This window comes from Canis lupus, chromosome 1 (genome assembly GCF_003254725.2).
Source record: "Canis lupus dingo isolate Sandy chromosome 1, ASM325472v2, whole genome shotgun sequence".
NCBI classification, from domain to species: Eukaryota; Metazoa; Chordata; class Mammalia; order Carnivora; family Canidae; genus Canis; species Canis lupus.
Window position 1 is genome coordinate 110,555,015 of NC_064243.1, and position 19,861 is coordinate 110,574,875.

At 52.2% G+C, this 19,861-nt stretch overlaps 3 protein-coding genes across 6 annotated transcripts; all 3 read right to left on the reverse strand.

Annotated features, from left to right (window-relative positions):
• Positions 1-536: 536 nt before the first annotated feature.
• On the reverse strand, positions 537-2,751 carry APOC2 (apolipoprotein C2). 2 transcript variants are annotated; one of them, XM_025424698.3, is made up of 4 exons: positions 2,612-2,751; positions 1,534-1,618; positions 1,209-1,368; positions 537-775 (listed from the first exon to the last, which is right to left on the reverse strand). In XM_025424698.3, the coding sequence occupies exons 1-4, from the start codon at positions 2,687-2,689 to the stop codon at positions 685-687; spliced, it is 414 nt and encodes a 137-aa protein (XP_025280483.3). In that variant the 5' UTR covers positions 2,690-2,751; the 3' UTR covers positions 537-684. The 2 variants fall into 2 exon arrangements, with proteins under 2 accessions (XP_025280483.3, XP_035568385.1); XM_035712492.2 differs by lacking the exon at positions 2,612-2,751 and adding an exon at positions 2,010-2,134.
• Positions 2,752-3,182: 431 nt separating this feature from the next.
• APOC4 (apolipoprotein C4) lies at positions 3,183-9,583 on the reverse strand. The gene is made up of 4 exons (XM_035712493.2): positions 9,490-9,583; positions 5,075-5,201; positions 3,765-3,894; positions 3,183-3,388 (listed from the first exon to the last, which is right to left on the reverse strand). The coding sequence occupies exons 2-4, from the start codon at positions 5,148-5,150 to the stop codon at positions 3,229-3,231; spliced, it is 366 nt and encodes a 121-aa protein (XP_035568386.2). The 5' UTR covers positions 5,151-5,201; positions 9,490-9,583; the 3' UTR covers positions 3,183-3,228.
• Positions 9,584-15,795: 6,212 nt separating this feature from the next.
• On the reverse strand, positions 15,796-19,726 carry APOC1 (apolipoprotein C1). 3 transcript variants are annotated; one of them, XM_049109407.1, is made up of 4 exons: positions 19,616-19,726; positions 17,937-18,014; positions 17,294-17,441; positions 15,796-15,996 (listed from the first exon to the last, which is right to left on the reverse strand). In XM_049109407.1, the coding sequence occupies exons 2-4, from the start codon at positions 17,992-17,994 to the stop codon at positions 15,936-15,938; spliced, it is 267 nt and encodes an 88-aa protein (XP_048965364.1). In that variant the 5' UTR covers positions 17,995-18,014; positions 19,616-19,726; the 3' UTR covers positions 15,796-15,935. The 3 variants fall into 3 exon arrangements, with proteins under 3 accessions (XP_048965364.1, XP_048965363.1, XP_025280487.1); XM_049109406.1 differs by lacking the exon at positions 19,616-19,726 and adding an exon at positions 18,794-18,862; XM_025424702.1 differs by lacking the exon at positions 19,616-19,726 and adding an exon at positions 18,151-18,216.
• Between the last annotated feature and the right edge of the window lie 135 nt (positions 19,727-19,861).

A 19,861-nucleotide genomic window follows, 5' to 3' on the forward strand; every position in this document is an offset into this window, starting at 1 on the left:
GTGGAATTGGGCCAGGGCCCAATCAATAGCTTTTTGAGGGGGCACAGAAACAAAATTCTCTGTCTTTCCCTTGCAGTGTCCCCTGGGCCTAGTAGGGTCTCAATAAATACATGTTGGACAAGTGTATAGGCATTATCACAGGGCACAGCTTTTGCAGATCCATCCCCTTGGGTCCCAGAAAACCTGGACACTGATTTTTTTTTATACTCCATAGTGACTCTGGGCACCAGCGTCCCCTCTATCACAGGACTATGGGACACCTCCCTGTGATGCATGTTCAAAGTATCTATCCAGGGCCTGGATACTGCCAGAGGCCACTGGAAGCTAGCTGTGTTCCTGGTTTGTCATTTTACATATGAGAAAGGCCAACCTCGGTGAAGGACAATCTTTAATTTTGTTGTTATGATTCTCAACTGTTATTCGCCTCTTTTATTCCCACTGACCAAGTTACGGCTACATGCATCCAATGAGCACTGTTGGATGGACGGCTCCATTCCCTGAGATCTTAGAAAGACAACCACATGAAAGAAAAGAAATGGCTTTTTAAATGTATTTATTTATAAGAAGACAGACTAGCACTGGGAGCAAGATGCTGACAGGTGCTGAGAAGTGGGGGGTTGGTCAGAGGAGCCAAGGGGTTGTGGGGTCTGGACTCTCCCCTCCCCCACGATCGGGGCTCAGCTGTTACGAGTCTCCCTTCAGCATAGAAAGTAGCTGGTCAGTGAAAATCCCTGCGTAAGTGCTCACAGCTGCTGTGCTTTTGCTGTATATGTCCCTGGAGAAAAAGGACAGAAGCTCTGAGCAGCGGGGGGAGGCTGGGAGGACCCCAAGTCTGAGGGAGGAACAGGCTGGGGGCCCAGAGTCATGTGTCCTGTGGGGAAAGGTGGATGGAACCCAAACTCTTGGATCCCTAGGGAGGACAGGGCTGGGATCTCAGAATCCAGGGTTCAGACAGGACCGGGGGGCCGGGACTCCTGATTCCCAGTGGCAGTGGGTTGATACCTGATTTTCTTTTTCTTTTTTTTTTTCTAAAGATTTTATTTGTTTATTCATGAGAGACACAGAGAGAGAGAGGCAGAGACATAGGCAGAGGGAGAAACAGGCTTCCTGAGGGGAGCCCAGTGCAGGACTCAATCCCGGGACCCCGGGATCATGACCTGAGCCAAAGGCAGATGCTCAACCATTGAGCCACCCAGGTGCCCTGATACCTGATTTTCTCATCCATGGTAGTTGGGTATGCCTTCTTGTACAGGTCCTCGGCAGCCGATCTGGCTGTGCCCCAGTAACTGTAGAGTGATTCCTGCATCTGGGTGAGCAGGGCGGAGCTGGTGGTTTCATCTTGCTGGGACTCATGGGCCCCCTGGACCTCTGCAGGGGTAGAATGCGTTAGGAGAGCTGAGGAGCATGTGGCAGGGGACAATGAAGCAAGGACGGAGGGGGACGGGTAGGGCCAGGTAAGAACTGGGCTGGGAAGATGCTGGGGGCTCATCTCATCCCCCTCACAGACCCTCCTCCCCGGCCGACCACACTCACCAAATCCCAATACCAGGAGGACAAGCAACAGAACCAGGAGGTATCGGGTACCCATGGCTTCGGAAGACCTGGACCACTGAGAAAGCTGTAGGGCAGGGTCACTGGTGACATCTATCCTGCTCTGCTCCCCCCGGCCCCCACCCTGTCCTGTCCTGTCTACTACCCCCCAAACTCAAGAGGAGGGTGCTGGGCTTCCCTCTCCCCCCCTCCTTCCCTGCTGATCCAGTTGCTGATGCACTGGCTTGGGCCTCATTGTCTAACATTTTATGATTCTACTCCGGATTTTAAGAACTTAGTTCTAGGGGCATCTGGGTGGCTCAGTGATTGAGCATCTGCCTTTGGCTCAGGTCGTGATCCCGGGGTCCTGGGATCGAGTTCTGCATTGGGCTTCCCTCAGGGAGCCTGCTTCTCCCTCTGCCTATGTCTCTGCCTCTCTCTCTGTGTCTCTTATGAATAAATTAAAAAAAAAAAAAGACCTTAGTTCTAATATCCATTCATTCTCTCAAGAAGCATTTCTTGAGCATGGAACTGTGCACCGATCCCAGTTCTGGGCGCAGCTGTGAACGCAGGCAGCAGCCCTGCCCTTACAGAGCCCACGTGAGAGAGAAATACAATCAACTATATTACATGAGGAAATCTGCAGCGTGTCACTGGGGAATAAGTACTCTGGCGGGGGGAGGGCGTGTCTCATAGCCTGGGAAAGCCTTGGCAGAGGGTGACACTTCTAATAGGACCCAGTCTGTACAGGGATGCATCCCCACAGACTCAGGGACAACCCGCAGAGGGAAGAGCATGGGATGAGTGCATTTCAGATGCTCCGAGTTCTGTTCTGCATTCATTCTGTCTGTCTTCACCCCAACCCTGTGACAGAGGTCCTCAGGCCCTACTGTCACCTGTAATTTGGAGATGAGGCTGAGATCCCACCCCAAGGGGCGTCGGCACGGGGAAACAGTCTAGGATTCTAAATTCCCCCCATTCCAGCGGAGGAACCTAAAGGGACTCTTACAGTTTCAGACTTCATCATCTTTGCCCCCTCCCCGCTGCCCCTTCCCCGTTTCCACTGGGGACCCTCTCTTACCCGACTCTGGCAGGCTGTCCTCCCCAGCTCCACACGGGCAGAGAAAGGCTTTATAGCTCTTGAGATCCACCTCCCCATCCACAGCTACCACCCCCACCTTGTCCCCTAGTCCAAAGTCCTAGCCAACAGGACCGCTGAGGGGGTGGTGCGGGCAGAGAGGACAGGGACTGTCCCCAAGGTCAAGCCACAGAGAGCCCCTACTCTGAAAATTTGCTCCTGAGAGGGCCAGGCTGGGCAGGGACTGTGAAGAGGTGGGGGGTCCTGGGCACCCAGCAGGAAGGGGTCTGGGGTTTCCCTCACGTGGGTAGCAAAGGCCAAGCTCTGAGTGAGGGGTCATTGGGAGAACCTGCTGACCCCACCTGCTCCCCCGCCTTCACCTTCCCGTCCCAAACTCAGTTGCCTGATGTCTCCTTCCCGCCACCAGCCCGTAGTGGTGGGTCCCAGGGGGCAGGGGGTCATCCCCCTGACTCCTTCCTCTCAGGGTCCCCCATTGTCCCTCCCTTGCCAGGTGTCGCTTCCTCAATTCATTAACTGCTGGGGGTGGCCACATTGGAAGGGATTGGGACAGGGACACAGAGAAGCATTTCTTTATTGTGGTGGCTGCAGAAACTTTAATCCTAATCACTGTCCCCACAGAAGAGCCGGGGGCACAGGCTGTGGGCCTGGTTCACAAGGCTGTCTTTGGAGCTGCGGAGCCAGGCCCGGGTACGGAGAGTCAGGTCCTTCAAGTGGTCATCGTAGTAGGTCTGCACAAAGCCCTGGAAGGCCTCCGGTCCCCTGTAGAAGAGGGGACAGAAGAGTTGAGACCCCAGCTATCCATAAGGCTTCTGCCCCTTTCATCAGTCCCTCCACCCTCCGACTTGGGAGTGACTGCTCTCAACTCTTACCCTCTGCTCTTCTCAGACCCAGCCTTATCCCACTCAGAACCCAAGAGTTCAAGCCCTGCCCCCCTCCCTCTGACCCAGGGGTCCAGGCCCTCAGCCCCCTCCTCCCTCAGACCCAGGGGTCCAGGTCCCCAGCCCCCTCTTCCCTCAGACCCAGGGATCCAGGCCTCCAGGTTCCTCCTCCCTCAGACCCAGGGGTCCAGGCCCCCAGGCTCCTCCTCCTCCTCAGACCCAGGGGTCCACCCCCCAGCACTGCTGCACACACTGACCAGAACCACTGCCACTTCTCTCTGGTCCTGGTCACCACCTCCTTCACCTTGTTGGGCACCAGGCTCCAAGGACTACTCACCAGCCTCGGTGGGGGGCTCGGGGATTCTGTGGGCGCTGCTTGCTGCCGTGCTAGGTGGGACCAGAGGGCAACATGGGTGGGCTGGGACCTGAGAATCCTTCCTCCTCCCTTTCCCTCCATGCTCACCATTGCCATCACTCCCGGGGTACGAGGGCAACCGCCTGACACCGTCCCTGCTGGCCTTCACCTCGTATGTCCCTTTGACCACTTGTCCCCCCTTTCCATCACCAGTCAATTTCTTGTAACCTTCTGTGCCCACGGCCCCTCCTGTCACTCCTCAGTTTCCCCCCTCAGTTTGTGACCCCACCTCCTTGCCCCCACCTCCCTCCTGATGCCTCCTTCTCTACCTGATCTCACTGCCTCCCCCCCTTCTCCTGTGACTCCCCCCAGAACCACCTCCACAGGTGGGGGAGGGTGCAGGAAGACTTTGTACCCCTCGGGATGGAGGTTAGCAGGGCTGTGCTGGTCATTCCTCCCAGGGGCTGGGGGTACCACTTCCAATCCCACTTCATCTCCTCGTTCCCACCTGCCTGTCCAGCACTCACACTCACACACCTGGGCAGAGCCTCACCCACAGATCCTTGGCTTCACACAGGCACATATGTGTTCATGCATGTACAGAAGCACGTGTGTGCCCTGCAGTGTGCCTTACCCAGTGACCAAACCTCTTCTATACTCAGTTTTCCCTTCTGTAGAATGGGTTGGTGATAGGCCCTGCACCAGGAATACTGTGAGAACCCAGAGTTAACACGCCTGAGGCACTGGCGATGGCACCCTGCACCGTGTAAGTGTTAAAACTTGAAATGCCCGTGCAGAATTCACACAGGCTCACAACCCAGCACGTACAGCCCCCCTCAGTGTCCACACACTCAAATCTTCTGCAGTGCCCCCAAATCTTTCTGCATGAAACCCCCATAAAGACACATGAGTGCACACACACATATACGTGTATGTTCACAGACACACGTTTGCCACGACGTCATATTCTTGTATGAATCCACACACCAACACACCTACACGACCACTGTCATTCTTGCCAACTCCCACGTTACCCGCCTCCCACGGGGCCACCGCTGACACGTTCTCACAGGAACGTGCACACATTGGTGTACGACAAAACACACAAACTCCACACCTGCATGTGTGCAAACTTGCGCACCACACAGACGGTCACACTCACAGCCCACAGCACCGCAGGGGCCCCACACCCGCCCGTCCACTCCTCCTCACCCACAACACAGGCCAGGACCAGAATGCAGAGGCAGAGGGAGGGCAGGGCCTGGGGCCTGAATCCAGGAGGCAGCATCTCTGGGGGCTCTCCTTCCTTCCTCCTTTCCTCCGCGTTCAGCTCTCCTGGCTGGGGGAGGGGGGCAGATGGCTCAGAGCAGGGCCCTCCCCTGGCGGCCTCCCCACGCCCCTTGGCAGGGACTTCAGAGAGAGGGACCCAGGTAACAGTGACAAGCAAAGACCTTGCCCGCCCCTGCTGGCCTCCCTCCTTCCTACCCTGCCGGCACTCTGGCCCAACAGAAGACAGAAGCTCTCTGGCCCTCCTACGATGACAGGTGTTCAGATCCTGCCTCCACTTCACCTGCTGGCTCCTCTTTCTAACCTCAGTTGCCTTCTCTGACAAATGGGCCTACAATCCATACTTAAGCAGGACTTTAATGGAATGAAACCACACAGGAAAACATCTTAACAAGCACCCTGGTAACGGTGGTGCTCGCAGATCGTGACTGTTTCTGTTTTTTAAATATATGTGTTTTTTAAATTTTTATTTATTTATTCACAAGAGACACAGAGAGAGAGGCAGATACATAGGCAGAGGGAGGGAGAGGCAGGCTACCTGCTAAGCAGAGACCCCAACACAGGACTCAATCCCAGGACCCTGAGATCATGACTTGACCCGAAGGCAGATACTTAACCAACTGAGCTACCCAGGTGCCCCAATTATGGATGCTTTTGGTTATTTTCTTTCTAAGATCCCTTGGGCACTGGACTACAGGCCAGACACCCTCTCACCATGTGACCTGGGCAATTACCACTCCTTCCCTGGGCCTCAATGTTCTCTTCTGTAAGATGGGGATGCTCATAAGTGCCTGCCTCCCAGAATGTGATGCACCATGTGATTTCACCCATGTGAAAGCTGGGTGAGGCTCCGTGAGAGAAAATTCCAGGTGCACCTAGTAGGAAGTTGTCACTATCAGGCTCAGGCCCAACACTAGACAGAAAGAAAATGAGCCTTTTTCTCCTGGAGGACCCAGCCTAGAGCCAGAGCACACATCTTGGTCAGCGGACCATGGACTGGATTCCTTAGTCTAGGGTTGCCAGATAAAATACAGGATTCCCATTTGAATTCAGACAAATAATAAGGTTTTTTAAAAGGTTTTATTTATTTGTTCATGAGAGACACAGAATGAGAGAGAGGCACAGACTCAGGGAGAAGCAGGCTCTGTGCACAGAGCCCGACGTGGGACTCGATCCCCAGTCTCCAGGACTAGGCTCTGGGCCAAAGGTGGTGCTAAACCGCTGAGCCATCCAGGCTGCCCAAGTTTTTCTTTTAGTATAAGTACGTACCATGCACTATTTGGGAAGTATCCTAAAAATTGTTTGTTATTCATCTGAAATTCAAACCCGATCAGGATCCTGTATTTTTATGTGGTGAATCTGACAACCCCACTTTGCTGGCCATAGCCTGAGCAACTTATACAGTAGTTCCCCCACCTTTAAAAATTATTTATTTATTTATTTATTTGAGGGAGGTTGCAGGCATGAGCTGGGGAAGGGACAGAGGGAGAGGGAGAAACAGACTCCCTGCTGAGCAGGGAGCCCTAACGTGGGGCTAGACCCCAGGGCCCCGAGATCACTATCTGAGCCAAAGGCAGACGCTTAACCAAGTGAGCCACCCTGGCGCCCCTAGTATCCCCTGTTTATCCAAAGTTTCAGTTACCCAAGGTCAACCAAGGCTTGGAAGCAGATAATCTGACAATATGCCAGCAGGCTGGTCATCACTAAATACTATGTCACAGTGCCTATGTCATTCCCCTCACAGGGGCATTTTATCATTTCACATCAGCACACAAAAAGGGGTGAGTACAGTTCAACAAGATATTTAGGGGCAGAGGGGCGCCTCGGTGGCTCAGTCAGTTAAGCCTTTGGCTCTGCCTTCGGCTCAGGTCCTAATCCCAGGGTCCTGGGATCAAGCCCCACAAAGGCTCCCTGCTTGGTGAGGAATCTGCTTCTCCCTCTCCTTCAGCTTCTGCTTCTGCCCTTGCTTGTGCTCTTGCTCTCTCTCTCAAACAAATAAAATCTTAAAAGAAAAAAAAAAAGATATTTAGGGAAAGAGGGAGACCACACTCACATAACTTTTATTATAGGATATTATTATAATTGTACTAGTTCAGTATTATTCGTTGTTTTTATTAGTATTATATTTTTTCTTTTCTTTTTTTAAAAGATTTTATTTATTTATGAGAGACACGGAGAGAGAGGCAAAGACAGGCAGAGGGAGAAGCAGGCTCCCTGTGGGGAGCCCGATGGGGGACTCATCCAAGGACCTTGGGATCACCACCTGAGCCAAAGGCAGATGCTCAACCACTGAGCCACCCAGATGCCCCCTTTTCTTCCTTCTTCCTTCCTTCCTTCCTTCCTTCCTTCCTCCCTCCCTCCCTCCCTCCCTCCCTCCCTTCTTTCTTTCTTTCTTTCTTTCTTTCTTTCTTTCTTTCTTTCTTTCTTTCTTTCTTCTTCTCTTTCTTTCTTTCTCTTTCTTTCTTTCTTTCTCTTTCTTTCTTTCTTTCTTTCTTTCTTTCTTTCTTTCTTTCTTTCTTTCTTTCTTGATTTATTTATTTATTCATGAGAGACACAGAGAGACAGGAAGAGAAACAGAGATCCAGGCAGAGGGAGAAGCAGGCCCCTTGTAAGAACCCAATGCAGGACTCGATCTGGATCCCAGGATCACGACCTGAGCCAAAGGCAGCCACCCAACTGCTGAGCCACCCAGGCATCCCCCTCTTTTATTTTTTAATTTAAATTCAGTTTTCCAACATACAGTATAACACCCAATACTCAACACATCAAGTGCCCTCCTTAATGCCTGTCACCTAGCTACCCCATTCCCCCCAACCCCTCCCCTAGTCATTGTTGTTAATCTCTTACTGTGTCTAATTTATAAGTTAAACTTTATCATCGGTATATAGGGAGAGGAAAACACGGTAGATCCAAATCTGTGGTTTCAGCCATCCGCTGAGGGTCTTGGAATGCATCTCCCATTGATAAGGGGCGGCTACTGGTTTGGTGCTAACCCAGAGGCTTCCAGCAGAATGCTGCTCACTCCAGGGGCCCCAGTGTGGGCTCCCACACACAGTAGGTGCACAACAAATGTGCCCTGCAGGGCCAGGCTAGCAATAATTGGTAAAATGAAACCTCCTGGAGCTTCTCTTTTGGATGGCGAGAAGTTCCGGAAATGGATGGTGGTGATGGTTGCACAATTTGTGAATATACCCAATGTCACTGAAGTGCACCCCTAAAATGGCTAATGTGGTAGATTTTATGTTATGTATTTGACCAAAAGAGAAAAGAAAAAAGAGACACCTGGGTGGCTCAGTGGTTGAGTGTCTTGCCTTTGGCTCAGGTTGTAATCCCAGGGTCTCTGGATCGAGTCCTGCATTGGGTTCCCCACAGGGAGCCTGCTTCTCCCTCTGCCTATGTCTCTGCTCTCTGTGTCTCTCATGAATAAATAAATAAAATATTTTTTTAAATAAAAAAAGAAAGAAAGAAAAGAAAATCCTGCCATATATGGTGGGCAGGCATGAGATGGGGTTCAGAACCTGACTGTACATCTGCCCTACTGTGTGACCTGGTGCAAATTGCTTAACCTCTCTGGGCCTATTTCTTCATTGATGACTGGGAGTCAGGGACTACCTACCCTGGAGAGTAGAGGAGACTATTTATGTAAATTGCCAGTGCCAGATACAGCGCAGAGGTGCTCGGTCAAGGTCAGAGGCTATTTATTAAGCTTGTGTTTTCTGGCACTATGAAGTGGGGCATCTTTATCATTCCCATTTACAGATGAGAAAACTGAGGCTTGGGGGTGGAAGTGAGGCCACTTAGCTAACGGCTCCTCAACCAGCAGGTGGTGAATTTGAACTCGGCTCTCTCTCATCTCACTAAGCCAGGACAACCCCTGCGGTTCCTCCCCACCTGAGTCCTAGAGATCAAGAGAGAGGTTAAATCAGACCCGCAGTGGGGTGGGCCTGGGAGAGGTTTCTGACCCCTGCTCTGGCTCCAAGGTCAGTGTAGGCTGTTTACTGTTTGCTGCTTGCAATGTTTGCCCATCTTGGGGACAGGAACAGGCTAAAGGTCATTCAGGGTGGACCTCAGAATCAGCTCAATAACAACTGGGAGCAGGGTGATGAGAGGGAGAGAAAGAGGTCACAAGAGGGAGGGGGGAGTGGGAGCAGTGGGAACAGTGGGAGCAGTGGACCCTGAGAACGGAGAGCATGTGTCTGGAGGCAGAGAGCATCTCTGAGCCTGCAGCTTTGTGTCAGAGAGACCACCAGGCACCCAAATCCCTCTCCCCCTGCCCAGACCCCATCCCCTCACTCCTGAATCCCAGAACCCACCTCCCCGCCAGCACTCCTGGTGCTCACCTCCCTCCTCTGCGACCCTGGCTTATGTCAGGGAAATCTGGAGCCAAAGAGATGTGGAAATGTTCCTTCCTTGATCTCTACTTTCTGCCTTCTGTCTGAGAGTTCTGCTTTCCTTTGTTGTTAAAAACAGAGATATTGGGGCGCCTGGGTGGATCAGTTGGTTAAGCCCGTCTGACTCTTGATCTCAGACTATTGAATTAGAGCTGCCCTCCAGCGTGGAGCCTACTTAAAACAACAGAGATATTCACATACCATAAAATTTATCCTTTTTTTCTTTAAGATTTTATTTATTTATTTGACAGGGAGAGGGAAAGAGAGTACAAGCTGGGGGTAGCAGGTGGAGGTGGAGGGAAAAGCAGATTCCTCACTGTGGGGCTCGATCCCAGGACCCCGGGATCATGATATGAGCCAAAGGCAGATGCTTAACCAACGGAGCCACCCAGGTGCCCAGAATTCATCTTTTTAAAGCATACAATTTGGGGCACCTGGGTGGCTCTGTTGGTTAAGCATCTGCCTTTGGCCCATCATGATCCTGGAGTCCTGGAATCGAGTCCCGCATTGGGGTCCCTGCAGGGAGCCTGCTTCTCTGTGTGTGTGTCTCTCATGAATAAATAAAATCTTAAAAAAAAAAAAAAAAAACATTGAATTGTATGCTGTATTTTCTTTTAAGATTTTGTTTATTCATGAGAGACAGAATGAGAGAGAGAGAGTGGGGGGGGGTGGGCAGAGACACAGGCAGAGGGAGAAACAGGCTCCCTGCAGGGACCCTGAGGTGGGACTCGAACCCAGGACTCTGGGATCATGACTTGGGCCACAGGCAGATGCTCAAAACGCTGAGCCACCCAGGCATCCCTAATTCAATGGTTTTTTAGCATATTTGCAAAGTTGTGTAACCATCACCACCATCTAATTCCAGAACATTTTCACCACCCTGAAAAGGAACCCCCATACCCGTTAGCCCATTGGGGTCACTCCCATTACCTTCTTCCCCCGGCCCAGTAGGGCCACCACTGATCAACTTTCTGTTCTATGGATTTTTCTATTCTGGACGTCATGTGATTGGAATCATACACTGCACGGCCTTCTGTGGTTGGCTTCTTTCACTGAGCATCGGGTTTTCGGGCTCATCCGTGTTGTGGTGTGTGTCAGTGCTTCCTTTTTATGGCAGAGTAATATTCACTGGGTGGGCTTCCATATGCACACACTATGTGGCTTTATCTGTTCATCAGCTGTTGGGCATTTGGATTGTTTCCACTTTTTGGTTGTCAGGAACAATACTGCCACGAGCATGCGTGCACACGTTTTGGTGTGAACCTGTGTGCAGTTCTTTGGGTAAGATGCCTAGTAATGGAGTTGCTGGATCACATGATAGCTCTGTTGAACAATTTGAGGAGCTACTAAACTGTTTTCCAAAGGGGCACTGTTCATTTGTGGCTTTTTTTTTTAAAGATTTTATTTATTTATTCATGAGAGACACAGAGAGACAGAGAGAGAGGCAGAGGGAGAAGCAGGCTCCACACAAGGAGCTGGATGTGGGACTCCATCCTGGGACCCCAGGATCACACCTTGAGCTGAAGGCAGACTCTCAGCCACTGAGCCACCCACTCAGGCATCCCTCATTCATTTTATCTATCTATCTATCTATCTATCTATCTATCTATCTATCTATCCATCATCTATCTTTTATTTTTAAAATATTTATTTACTTATTTGTGTGTGTGAGAGAGAGAGAGAGAGAGAGAGGTAGAGACACAGGCAGAGGGAGAAGCAGGCTCTATGCCAGGAACCCGATGCAGGACTCGATTCTGGGACTCCAGGACCGCGCCCTGGGCCAAAGGCAGGTGCCAAACCACTGAGCCACCCAGGGATCCCCTCCTCATTCGTTTTCATATTCAGTTTTTCATTCCGGTGGTTGTTGATGACCATTTCATGGGGACAAAATTGTGTTGCTTGTCATGCACTCCCCTACTTCTCTTTGATGACTTCTGAATTGTCTTTTGGGTTTCAGGTGCCGTGTCCACTCCTGCAGGGAGCCCTCCCTGACCAGCTACACTGAGTCTGGTGCCCACTGGAGTCCCCCATCCCCGCCCTCCCCGCTGTGTGGAGTGTGTGCCATGGGTGGGGCTGTCTGAATGTGCCATCTCTACTCCCTGAGTGTGAACATTTCTACTTGGATGTCTGGAGTTCTCCAAGTGTTTTTGTTCCTGGTGAGATCAGGGCTCTTTGCTCTCTGAGGTCTCTCTCTTTTTTATAATATTTTATTTATTTATTCATGATAGACATAGAGAGAAAGGCAGAGACACAGGCAGAGGGAGAAGCAGGCTCCATGCCGGGAGCCCGACACAGAACTCAATCCCAGGACTCCAGGATCACGCCCTGGGCCAAAGGCAGGCGCTGAACTGCTGAGCCACCCAGGGATCCCTGCTCTCTGAGGACTTGAAGGTAAGTTTGTAACCCTGAGAAGAACAAACGTATTGGCTCTAAATATAAAGTGTTAAAAGAGCCTCGGGGGCTCAGTGGTTGAGCGTCTGCCTTTGGCTCAGGTCCTGATCCTGGGGTCCTGGGATCAAATCCTGCTTTGGGCTCCCCGTAGGGAGCCTGCTTCTCCCTCTGCCTATGTCTCTGCCTCTCTCTCTCTGAATAAATAAATACAGTGTAAAAAGAAAATCTTAGAATGAGTGAGTTCATGAGTGGATAATGAATGGGAACCACGCATGTATATGTAAGCTGGTCCGTGGAATGCAAATGTTCATTCACTGATTCAGTAAGTATTGCCTGAGCGCTCACTGTGTGCTAGGCACTGTTCTGGGGACTTGGGGCCACTGCAGGAGACAAGACAGCATCCATGAACTTGAGGTCCCAGCAGCAGGAGACAGTGAACAAGTAAGCAAATAGATATATATTAGAGGGTAGCAAATACTGGAAATAAAGGTAGATGAGGGGCATTCCCGGTGGCGCAGCGGTTTAGCGCCGCCTGCAGCCCGGGGTCTGATCCTGGAGACCCAGGATCGAGTCCCGCGTCGGGCTCCCTGCATGGAGCCCGCTTCTCCCTCTGCCTGTGTCTCTGCCTCTCAGTCTCTCTCTCTCTCTGAATAAATAAATAAATAAAAAATACTTATTAAAAAAAAAAAGAAACGTAGATGAGGAGATGGGAGAGTGATGGGAGAGCAGTATGAGGGGAGCACAACAGGGAGGTGAGTGTTAAACAGAGACCCAAAGGAGGTGAGGGACGAGCAGGGCAGATATCTGGACATCTGCGGGAAGGACATTCCAAATGCAAAGGCCCTGCGGTAGAAGCCTGCCCAGTGTGTCAGAGGAGCCTGAGGAGTTGCAGGTGAGGGAGGGGGAGAGGCACAGGGCAGGAAGCACAGGGGTGACCAGGCCAGGTAGTGTGGAGCTGGAGACTTGAGTTGGTGGACTCTGATACAATCTTTGGGTTTTCCTCTGAGGGTAGAGGGAGGGTTGTGAGCAGAGGAAGGGTGTGACGTGACTTGTGTTCTAACAGGATCCCTCTGGCTGCCAAGTGGGAAGGGAGCGTAGCAGCTTGGAGGGCTGATTGGCTGGGGCGGGGGGCACTGAGTACACACACTTATATTTATTTATTTCCCACCTTTGTTCTCTACCCTCGTTCCTCAGATGTGCTTGGAGTTGTCCTCAGACAGGAAAGAACTCAAACCCACAAGGTGCAAGGTTCCATGTGTGTATGTTCTTTTTTTCTTTTCTAAGATTTTATTTATTTATTTGAGAGAGAGGGAGAGAGAGCATGAGCAGGGGAGGAGGGGCAGAGGAAGAGGAAGAAGCTGACTTTCCGCTGAGCAGGGAACCCCACACTGGGCTCGATCCCAGGACCCGGGGATCATGACCTGAGCCAAAGGCAGACTGAGCCTCCCAGGCGCCCCTATGTGCCTGTGTTCTAATTTTACAACAATGGCACCACCCTGTGCGTCTTTTCCTGTTTCTTTCTTTTATGTTTATTTTTTTAAGACTTTATTTATTTATTCATGGGAGACACAGAGAGAGAGAGAGAGAGGCAGAGACACAGGCAGAGGGAGAAGCAGCTCCATGCAGGGAACCTGACGTGGGACTCGATCCTGGGACCCCAGGATCACACCCTGAGCAGAAGGCAGGGGCTCAACTACTGAGCCAGCCTGGTGTCCCTGTTTCTTTCTTTTAAATATTATTTATTTAGGGGATCCCTGGGTGGCTCAGCGGTTTAGCGCCTGCCTTCAGCCCAGGGCGTGATCCTGGAGTCCCGGGATCGAGTCCCACGTTGGGTCCCCTGCAGGGACCCTGCTTCTCCCTCTGCCTGTGTCTCTGTCTCTGAGTGTGTGTGTGTGTCATGAATAAATAAATAAAAATCTTTTTAAAAAAATATTATTTATTTATTTATTTGACAGACAGAGAGGAAGAAGCAGACTCCCTGCTGAGCAGGAAGCCCAGTGTGATGTGGGACTTGATCCCAGGACCCCAGGATCATGTCCCGAGCCAAAGGCAGACACACTTGACCAACTGAGCCACCCAGGCACCCCTCTCCTGTTTCTTTTTCACTCAGTGCTACACTGTTAGATCTCTCCAAGTTGTTGCATGAACATTTAGCTCATTTTTCTGCAGTTGCATGGAGTTGCACATTTTCTTTTTTTTATTCCCCTAGCGATCGATTGCTAGGTTGCTTGCAGCTTCCATCCCCACAAATAACACCGCAATGAGCAGCCTTGTCCGTGTTCCCAGATGCTTTTCTGGCCCCCGCACCGGGATTCGGGATCGCTGGGGTGGACACGGGGCACACAAATACTTAATGTCCCTAGAAACTGCCAGGTTGCTCTTCATTGTAGAGATCCAGTCAGTCCACTCTCCTGGGGAGGGTGTGCTGCTTCTCAGGTACCCACGTCCTCACCGGCCCCTGGTATTTTCCAATCTTCTTGCTGCCAGATGATGGGAAGCAGGCTGGTGTCTTTTGGTTGTTTTCGTCTTATTTTTAAAAATTGTATTTATTTATTCATAAGAGACAGAGAGAGAGAGAGAGAGAGAGAGAGGCAGAGACATAGGCAGAGGGAGAAGCAGGCTCCCTGCGGGGAACCCAATGCAGGACTCGATCCCAGGACCCTGGGATCATGACCTGAGCCAAAAGCAGATGCTCAACCGCTGGGCCACCCAGGTTCCCTGGTTGTTTTCATCTTACTGCCCCTGAGTTTAAGCCTCTCTTCCAAAGCGAAGGGCATACTCCATGAACTGTCCATCTTCTCTGTCTCTGCACCTCTCCAACCTGAGAGCTGTCCAGAGGGGTTGGGAAGAGTGCTTGAAAAATAAATTGGCCCCCAAATGCTGGAAATATGGCCAAGATGACTAATTGATTAAATCTGTACAGACTATACCTTTTTGCCAACTAGCCACCTGCAAGATGACTGCTTGTTTGAATTTTATCTGATGAGGGGTATGGGTGCATTTTAATATGCTGGGGATGATGCAGGCGAGGCCCTGGGCCAGGCTGTGTGTGTGTGTGTGTGTGTGTGTGTGTGTGTGTGTGTGTGGCTGCAGCCGGCTTGTCTGGCAGAGTGTCCCAGGAACCAGGAAAGCAGAGTGAGGAGGTGGCCCTTGAACCACCCCCACCCCCACCTGCCCAGCCTCCATTCAAATCCCAGCCCTACCCATTTTTGGCTGCATAACATCACGTAAGTGATTTTAGACTTCTGTCTCAGTTTCTTCCTCTGTAAAATAGGGGCAGAGACAGCACCCACCTACGGGGAGTTTTGTGAAAAGGTAATGTTTAGGGTTTTTGTTTGTTTCGGATTGTGAATAATTATTCCACCAAGTATTACTGAGCGCCTACACCATGCCCAGTCCTGTGTGGGACTATGCCTGGGGACAGTGGTGATGACGTCCTGGCCCAGTCCTCCTGGGCTCACAATCCAGTAGGAAAGACAGACCCATTACTAGGCAGTGATGACCCAGCCTGAGGTCTAAGAAGGGCTTCCTGGAGGAGGGGCATCATCCATTTTAAGTATAATAAAGACCTACTGTTCATGGTGTTGAACCAACCCGGTCCCTCATCTTGGGCAGCCCAGTCGGGAAAGAATATAGCAGAGAAACAGCTCTCCCATTCCTGACAAGTGACTTCACCTCTGTGGGCCCCCATGCCCTCGTGGAATTAACAGGGCCCCTGCTCCCGAGGTTCTTGTGAGGATTTTTTTGAGACCATGAAGTTCAAAGTCCTTGGCACAGGTCAAGTAGACAACGTTCAATACATTTGAATCCTTGCCTCCTCAAAAGATGCAGCCCCCTCTCCCCCCCAGCAAAAGACCACTCAGATTTCTCTATAGGATTTTTATTGGAGGTTGGGGGTAGACATGAACATCATGAAGTCCTTGGCAAGGAGCCAGGGGATGGGAAATTTCAGAGCCCCCTCCTGGGGCACACAGGCCAGAGTAGAGGGGCGGCTCTCCTGGTGTTCAGGAGAAGGCAGTTTTGAGATGCTCCTTCACTTTCTTGAAAGCCTCAGAAAACCAGTTTCTGCAGGGAGAGATGGGGGAGGAGTCACTGAGTTTGGTGTTTCAGGGCAGGTCAGAGGGCCCAAATCCTGCCTCCTACCTGCCTCCCCCATCTTCCCTTTTCCCTTCCCCCAAGGACAGAGCATGGTTCCCACATCTGTGGAACTGGGAGGAGCCCTGGGCTGGATTTCCCAGATGGGCCAGAGCCCTTTGAAGTCAGAACACTCCACCCTGGGCACAACTTTCAAGGCTTGCTATCTCTTGCTACCAAGCCTGCTCTTGGCACGCTGTCCCCTAGTTATTCAGGGGCACTCTTCAGCCTTCTTGTTTTTTGCCCAGGCTGTGTCCCTGGCCTGGATTATGTTCATATCTTCCTGGCTCAGGGCCTTTGCACTCACCCTCCACAGGAACATTCTTCCCATGTTTCTAGGCCTGGCTGGATTTTCCTAATCACTCAGATCTCTCTCTCTCTCTCGTTCTCTCTCTCTCTCTTTTAAAGTAAGACAGCCAGGCTTCATGTAGGTTTGAACTCACCACCCTGAGATCAAGACTGGAACTGAGATCAAGAGTCTGAAGCTTAACCTACTGAGCCACCCAGGCGCCCTGAAGCAATAACACTTTAAATTGAGATATGAAAAGGGGAGTCTGGCTGGCTCAGGAGGTATTATATACAACTCTTGATCTCAGGGTCATGAGTTCAAGCCCCACACTGGTTGTCTACATCCACCCTGTTTATTGTCTTCTCAGTATTTAGCCCCGTCTGGGCTGACCTGCTGGAAATTCACTGGTTTACAATCTGTTCCCTGTGGGCTGGGACTTTATCTCATTCATCACTATTATTCCCCACACTGGAACAATCCTGGACACTTAGCAGATGCCCAATAAATACTTGTTCATGAATGAATGATCCTCTAATCTAAGTGGCCAAATGGAGTCACTGTTGGTTAAAAAGCATACTGAGCATTTACCATGTGTCAGGCACTATGCAAATCCCCTAGTTTACTTCTCCTCAGAACCATCCATGTAACAGAGGAGGAAGAAGGCTCATCCAGATCTATTCTGGAATCACACAAAGAGAACTGAGTCTTTGCTAGCCTGTGGACCTGGGGTGACTCGACACCCAAGCTCGGCCTTTTACCACCTCACAGGACCACTTCTACACTGTGGCCTAGGTAGGAGTCAGGAACCTGTCCCCCACATCTGGGCACCCTGCGATCCAGCCATGACCACATGGAAGCTGTCAGCCTCTCCAGGTCTCAGTTTCCCCAATCTGTTAATGATATACCCCAGCCCTCCCAAACCCTGAGAAGGTTCCTAACCGGGTCTTTGCAGGAATGTCGCTCTTCTTGATGCTCTCAATGGCTGCCCGGGCCTTGTCTTCCAGGGTGTTACCAAACTCCTTCAGCTTATCCGGGATGCGCTCAAAAGTGCTGGAGATTTCTCCGGCCGCCTGGGCGGGGGCTGGACCTGCCCAGAGACGGGCAGGGTTACAAAAATGTCAGTATTGGGAAGCCTCAGGCTGAGATTCTGGGGACGGGAAAGGAGATCTTTAAATGATTCTTGGAGGTCATGGCTTTAGGCTGGGAAGGGGAGGGGGGAAGATGGACTAAGGCGACCAGATGGAGCTCAAGCTGCCGGGAATTAGCTTACTGTCAGGCCTCCCTCCTCCCCCTCCCCTTTCCAGGTTGTAAAAGCAGGACAGCCAATCCTGGAGGGGCAAGTCAATACATCATCTGTTGCTAGGGCTTCCTGAGGTAGACTTGCCACCTGCCGGCCCTCCCCTTAGAGCACCCTCACCCACCTTGCCCGGTTGGGGGTGGGGTGATTGGTGAGAGATAGGAAAACCAGGGCACAGAAGGGGCCCCAGAGCTCTCAAGCGTCCTCCAAGCTTGGAGCCCAGGCACGTAGGCAGCTTCAAGCTTCCAAATCTCAAACCCCCAGATTCTTCTATCCCGCTTTTACCTTCCAAAACCATCGACAGAACCACCACCAAAACCGGGAGCGACAGAATGAGCCTCATGGCGGGGCCGGAGGGGCTCTCTGGAAGCAGAAGCAGGGGTGGGAGCGATCAGTGACACCCCTCCTCCCTCCCCGGAGTTCCCTCCACCCCTTTTCTAGTGTTCTTGGAGGGGCAGCCCTCCCGGGGCATCAGGGGCATCAGGTATCGAGCACCAACCTGGAGCGGTCTCGGAAAGCGCAGGTGGGAGGTCCTGGCCTGGCCCAGGCCTTTATCGGGCTGGGGTGGAGGCGGGGCAGGTTAATCCCTCCCCTTAAGCCTCCGGGCCGCTGGCCTCCCCCCACTCCCGTGCCCACCCACCATTTCCTCTTCCCTGCCTGGCTGGTGGGCTGCGGGGGTCAGGTGGGCCTGGGCACATCCCTTGTCCCTTAAGCCACTTGCTGTTCAGCACCTGCACCTCTAAATCTCCCTGTTGGTGGATCTCAGCCTGCCATAGTCCCTTCCCTACATGTGAGGGCTGGGGGCGTGTTTCTCCTGCTGAACTCAAGGGTCTCTCTGTCACCGAGCATCTCTGTAATTTGCTGGAACTCTCCAGGCCTCCTCTTCCATCCCCTTTCTCTTCTTAGCAAGCCTCTTCAGCGCAAGCAACTCCCAACTCCATGACTCCAGGGTCACCCAGTCTACCCCCACATTCCTAGACCCTGGCCACTTCCAGTCTCACTTGCAGACCAGCCCTCAAGCCCCCCACCTCTCTGCATCTGGGAGCATCCCAGACCTCCACGGATGTGCTCTGAGGTCTTCATTCCACAGCCCCCTCCCCTGCCCCATGCACATCGATCTTTGGGGCAGGAATCTTTGCAACCTGTCTCAACTGCAAAACCCCAGCTGCAAGGATCCCAGGGTGTGCGCCTCCATCCATTCCACCAGGCCCCTCCTAGCCCTTTGCTCTCCCACTCTGCGAGCTTCCGGGCCCCCTGGTAAACAGTGCATCTGCCCTTGCCCCTTCGGGCCCCTCCTGGCACCAAGCTCTCCCCCCCTCCCCTGTCTCTCCTCCCACCACATCCGTCCCTCAGGGCTGGAGTCCAATGCTTCCCCCCTTCCTCTGGCTGCCTTTGACCGCCAGTGATCCCTGGCAGCTGTGGGGAGGGTGGCCCTGGCCTCAGACTTGAGGTTGGCTGGCCTTGTGCCCCCACAACCACGTGTCAGCCTGGGGGTGGTGGTGGGAGGGGACGGTTATGAAAGGGACGCACAGACATGACCCTGGCAGGATTGCGACAACCCCTTGGCTGGCTCAGTGCATCCAGACCCTGTCAGCCCTCCAGCTGCCTTCCCAGACATCTGCTTCCCCTGCGAGCCTAGCATTCCCCAGACATCCACCCAGAGGTCTCTTCTCCTTCCTTCCCCACCCCACCGGAATAGAAGAATGACTTGGCTTTTCCAGTCTCCTCCTCCTCATGCTAGCTACAGGGGTTTCCATTTACAGATGGGGAAACCGAGGCACAGCCAAGAACATTCAATGGCTCAGCACCATTGGGGCGAAGGGAGGGGTGGCTCTCTGTCTGTCCCCTTTCTGGACTTCAGGCTGCCCCTCTGAATCTCTGAGGGGGATCAGCTTCTGCCCCACAGCACCCCCTGCCAGGCTCTGTTCCCCAAAACTTCTCCAGCCCTGGTGCCATCTCTAGACCTGACTGCTGTCTTCATCCATGAGAACCCAAGATTCAGTTCTTCAAGGGGGAGACACGGTTGATCCCAGGCCGTGCATTGACAGCTGTGGCTCAGAGGGCTTGGCCCCAGCTCCAGGGCATACAGTGAATCAGCAGCACACTTGGCTGGGACTAGTCCCCCTGCCTCTAAGCCCACTGGCCCTTTGCTCACCAAGCCTAGGGTGAGTCATCTGGGGGGGTGGGGAGGACAGCCTGCCCCCAGAAGG

What these genes read in the sequence shown, in the direction of transcription:
- APOC2 (XM_025424698.3), bottom strand. Translation starts at nt 2,689, where the DNA reads ATGGGGAGGTGGATCTCAAGAGCTATAAAGCCTTTCTCTGCCCGTGTG. An exon ending in GGACAGCCTGCCAGAGTCGG is followed by an intron (nt 1,619 to 2,611) that starts GTAAGAGAGGGT and finishes CCTGCCCTACAG; the next exon opens with CTTTCTCAGTGGTCCAGGTC. An exon ending in ACCATGGATGAGAAAATCAG is followed by an intron (nt 776 to 1,208) that starts GTATCAGGGCAC and finishes CTTTTTCTCCAG; the next exon opens with GGACATATACAGCAAAAGCA.
- APOC4 (XM_035712493.2), bottom strand. Translation starts at nt 5,150, where the DNA reads ATGCTGCCTCCTGGATTCAGGCCCCAGGCCCTGCCCTCCCTCTGCCTC. An exon ending in GGTCCTGGCCTGTGTTGTGG is followed by an intron (nt 3,895 to 5,074) that starts GTGAGGAGGAGT and finishes GGTCCCACCTAG; the next exon opens with CACGGCAGCAAGCAGCGCCC. An exon ending in GAGAAGTGGCAGTGGTTCTG is followed by an intron (nt 3,389 to 3,764) that starts GTCAGTGTGTGC and finishes CCTCTTCTACAG; the next exon opens with GGGACCGGAGGCCTTCCAGG.
- APOC1 (XM_049109407.1), bottom strand. Translation starts at nt 17,994, where the DNA reads ATGAGGCTCATTCTGTCGCTCCCGGTTTTGGTGGTGGTTCTGTCGATG. An exon ending in TCTGTCGATGGTTTTGGAAG is followed by an intron (nt 17,442 to 17,936) that starts GTAAAAGCGGGA and finishes GTCTCTGGGCAG; the next exon opens with GTCCAGCCCCCGCCCAGGCG. An exon ending in GACATTCCTGCAAAGACCCG is followed by an intron (nt 15,997 to 17,293) that starts GTTAGGAACCTT and finishes CTCTCCCTGCAG; the next exon opens with AAACTGGTTTTCTGAGGCTT.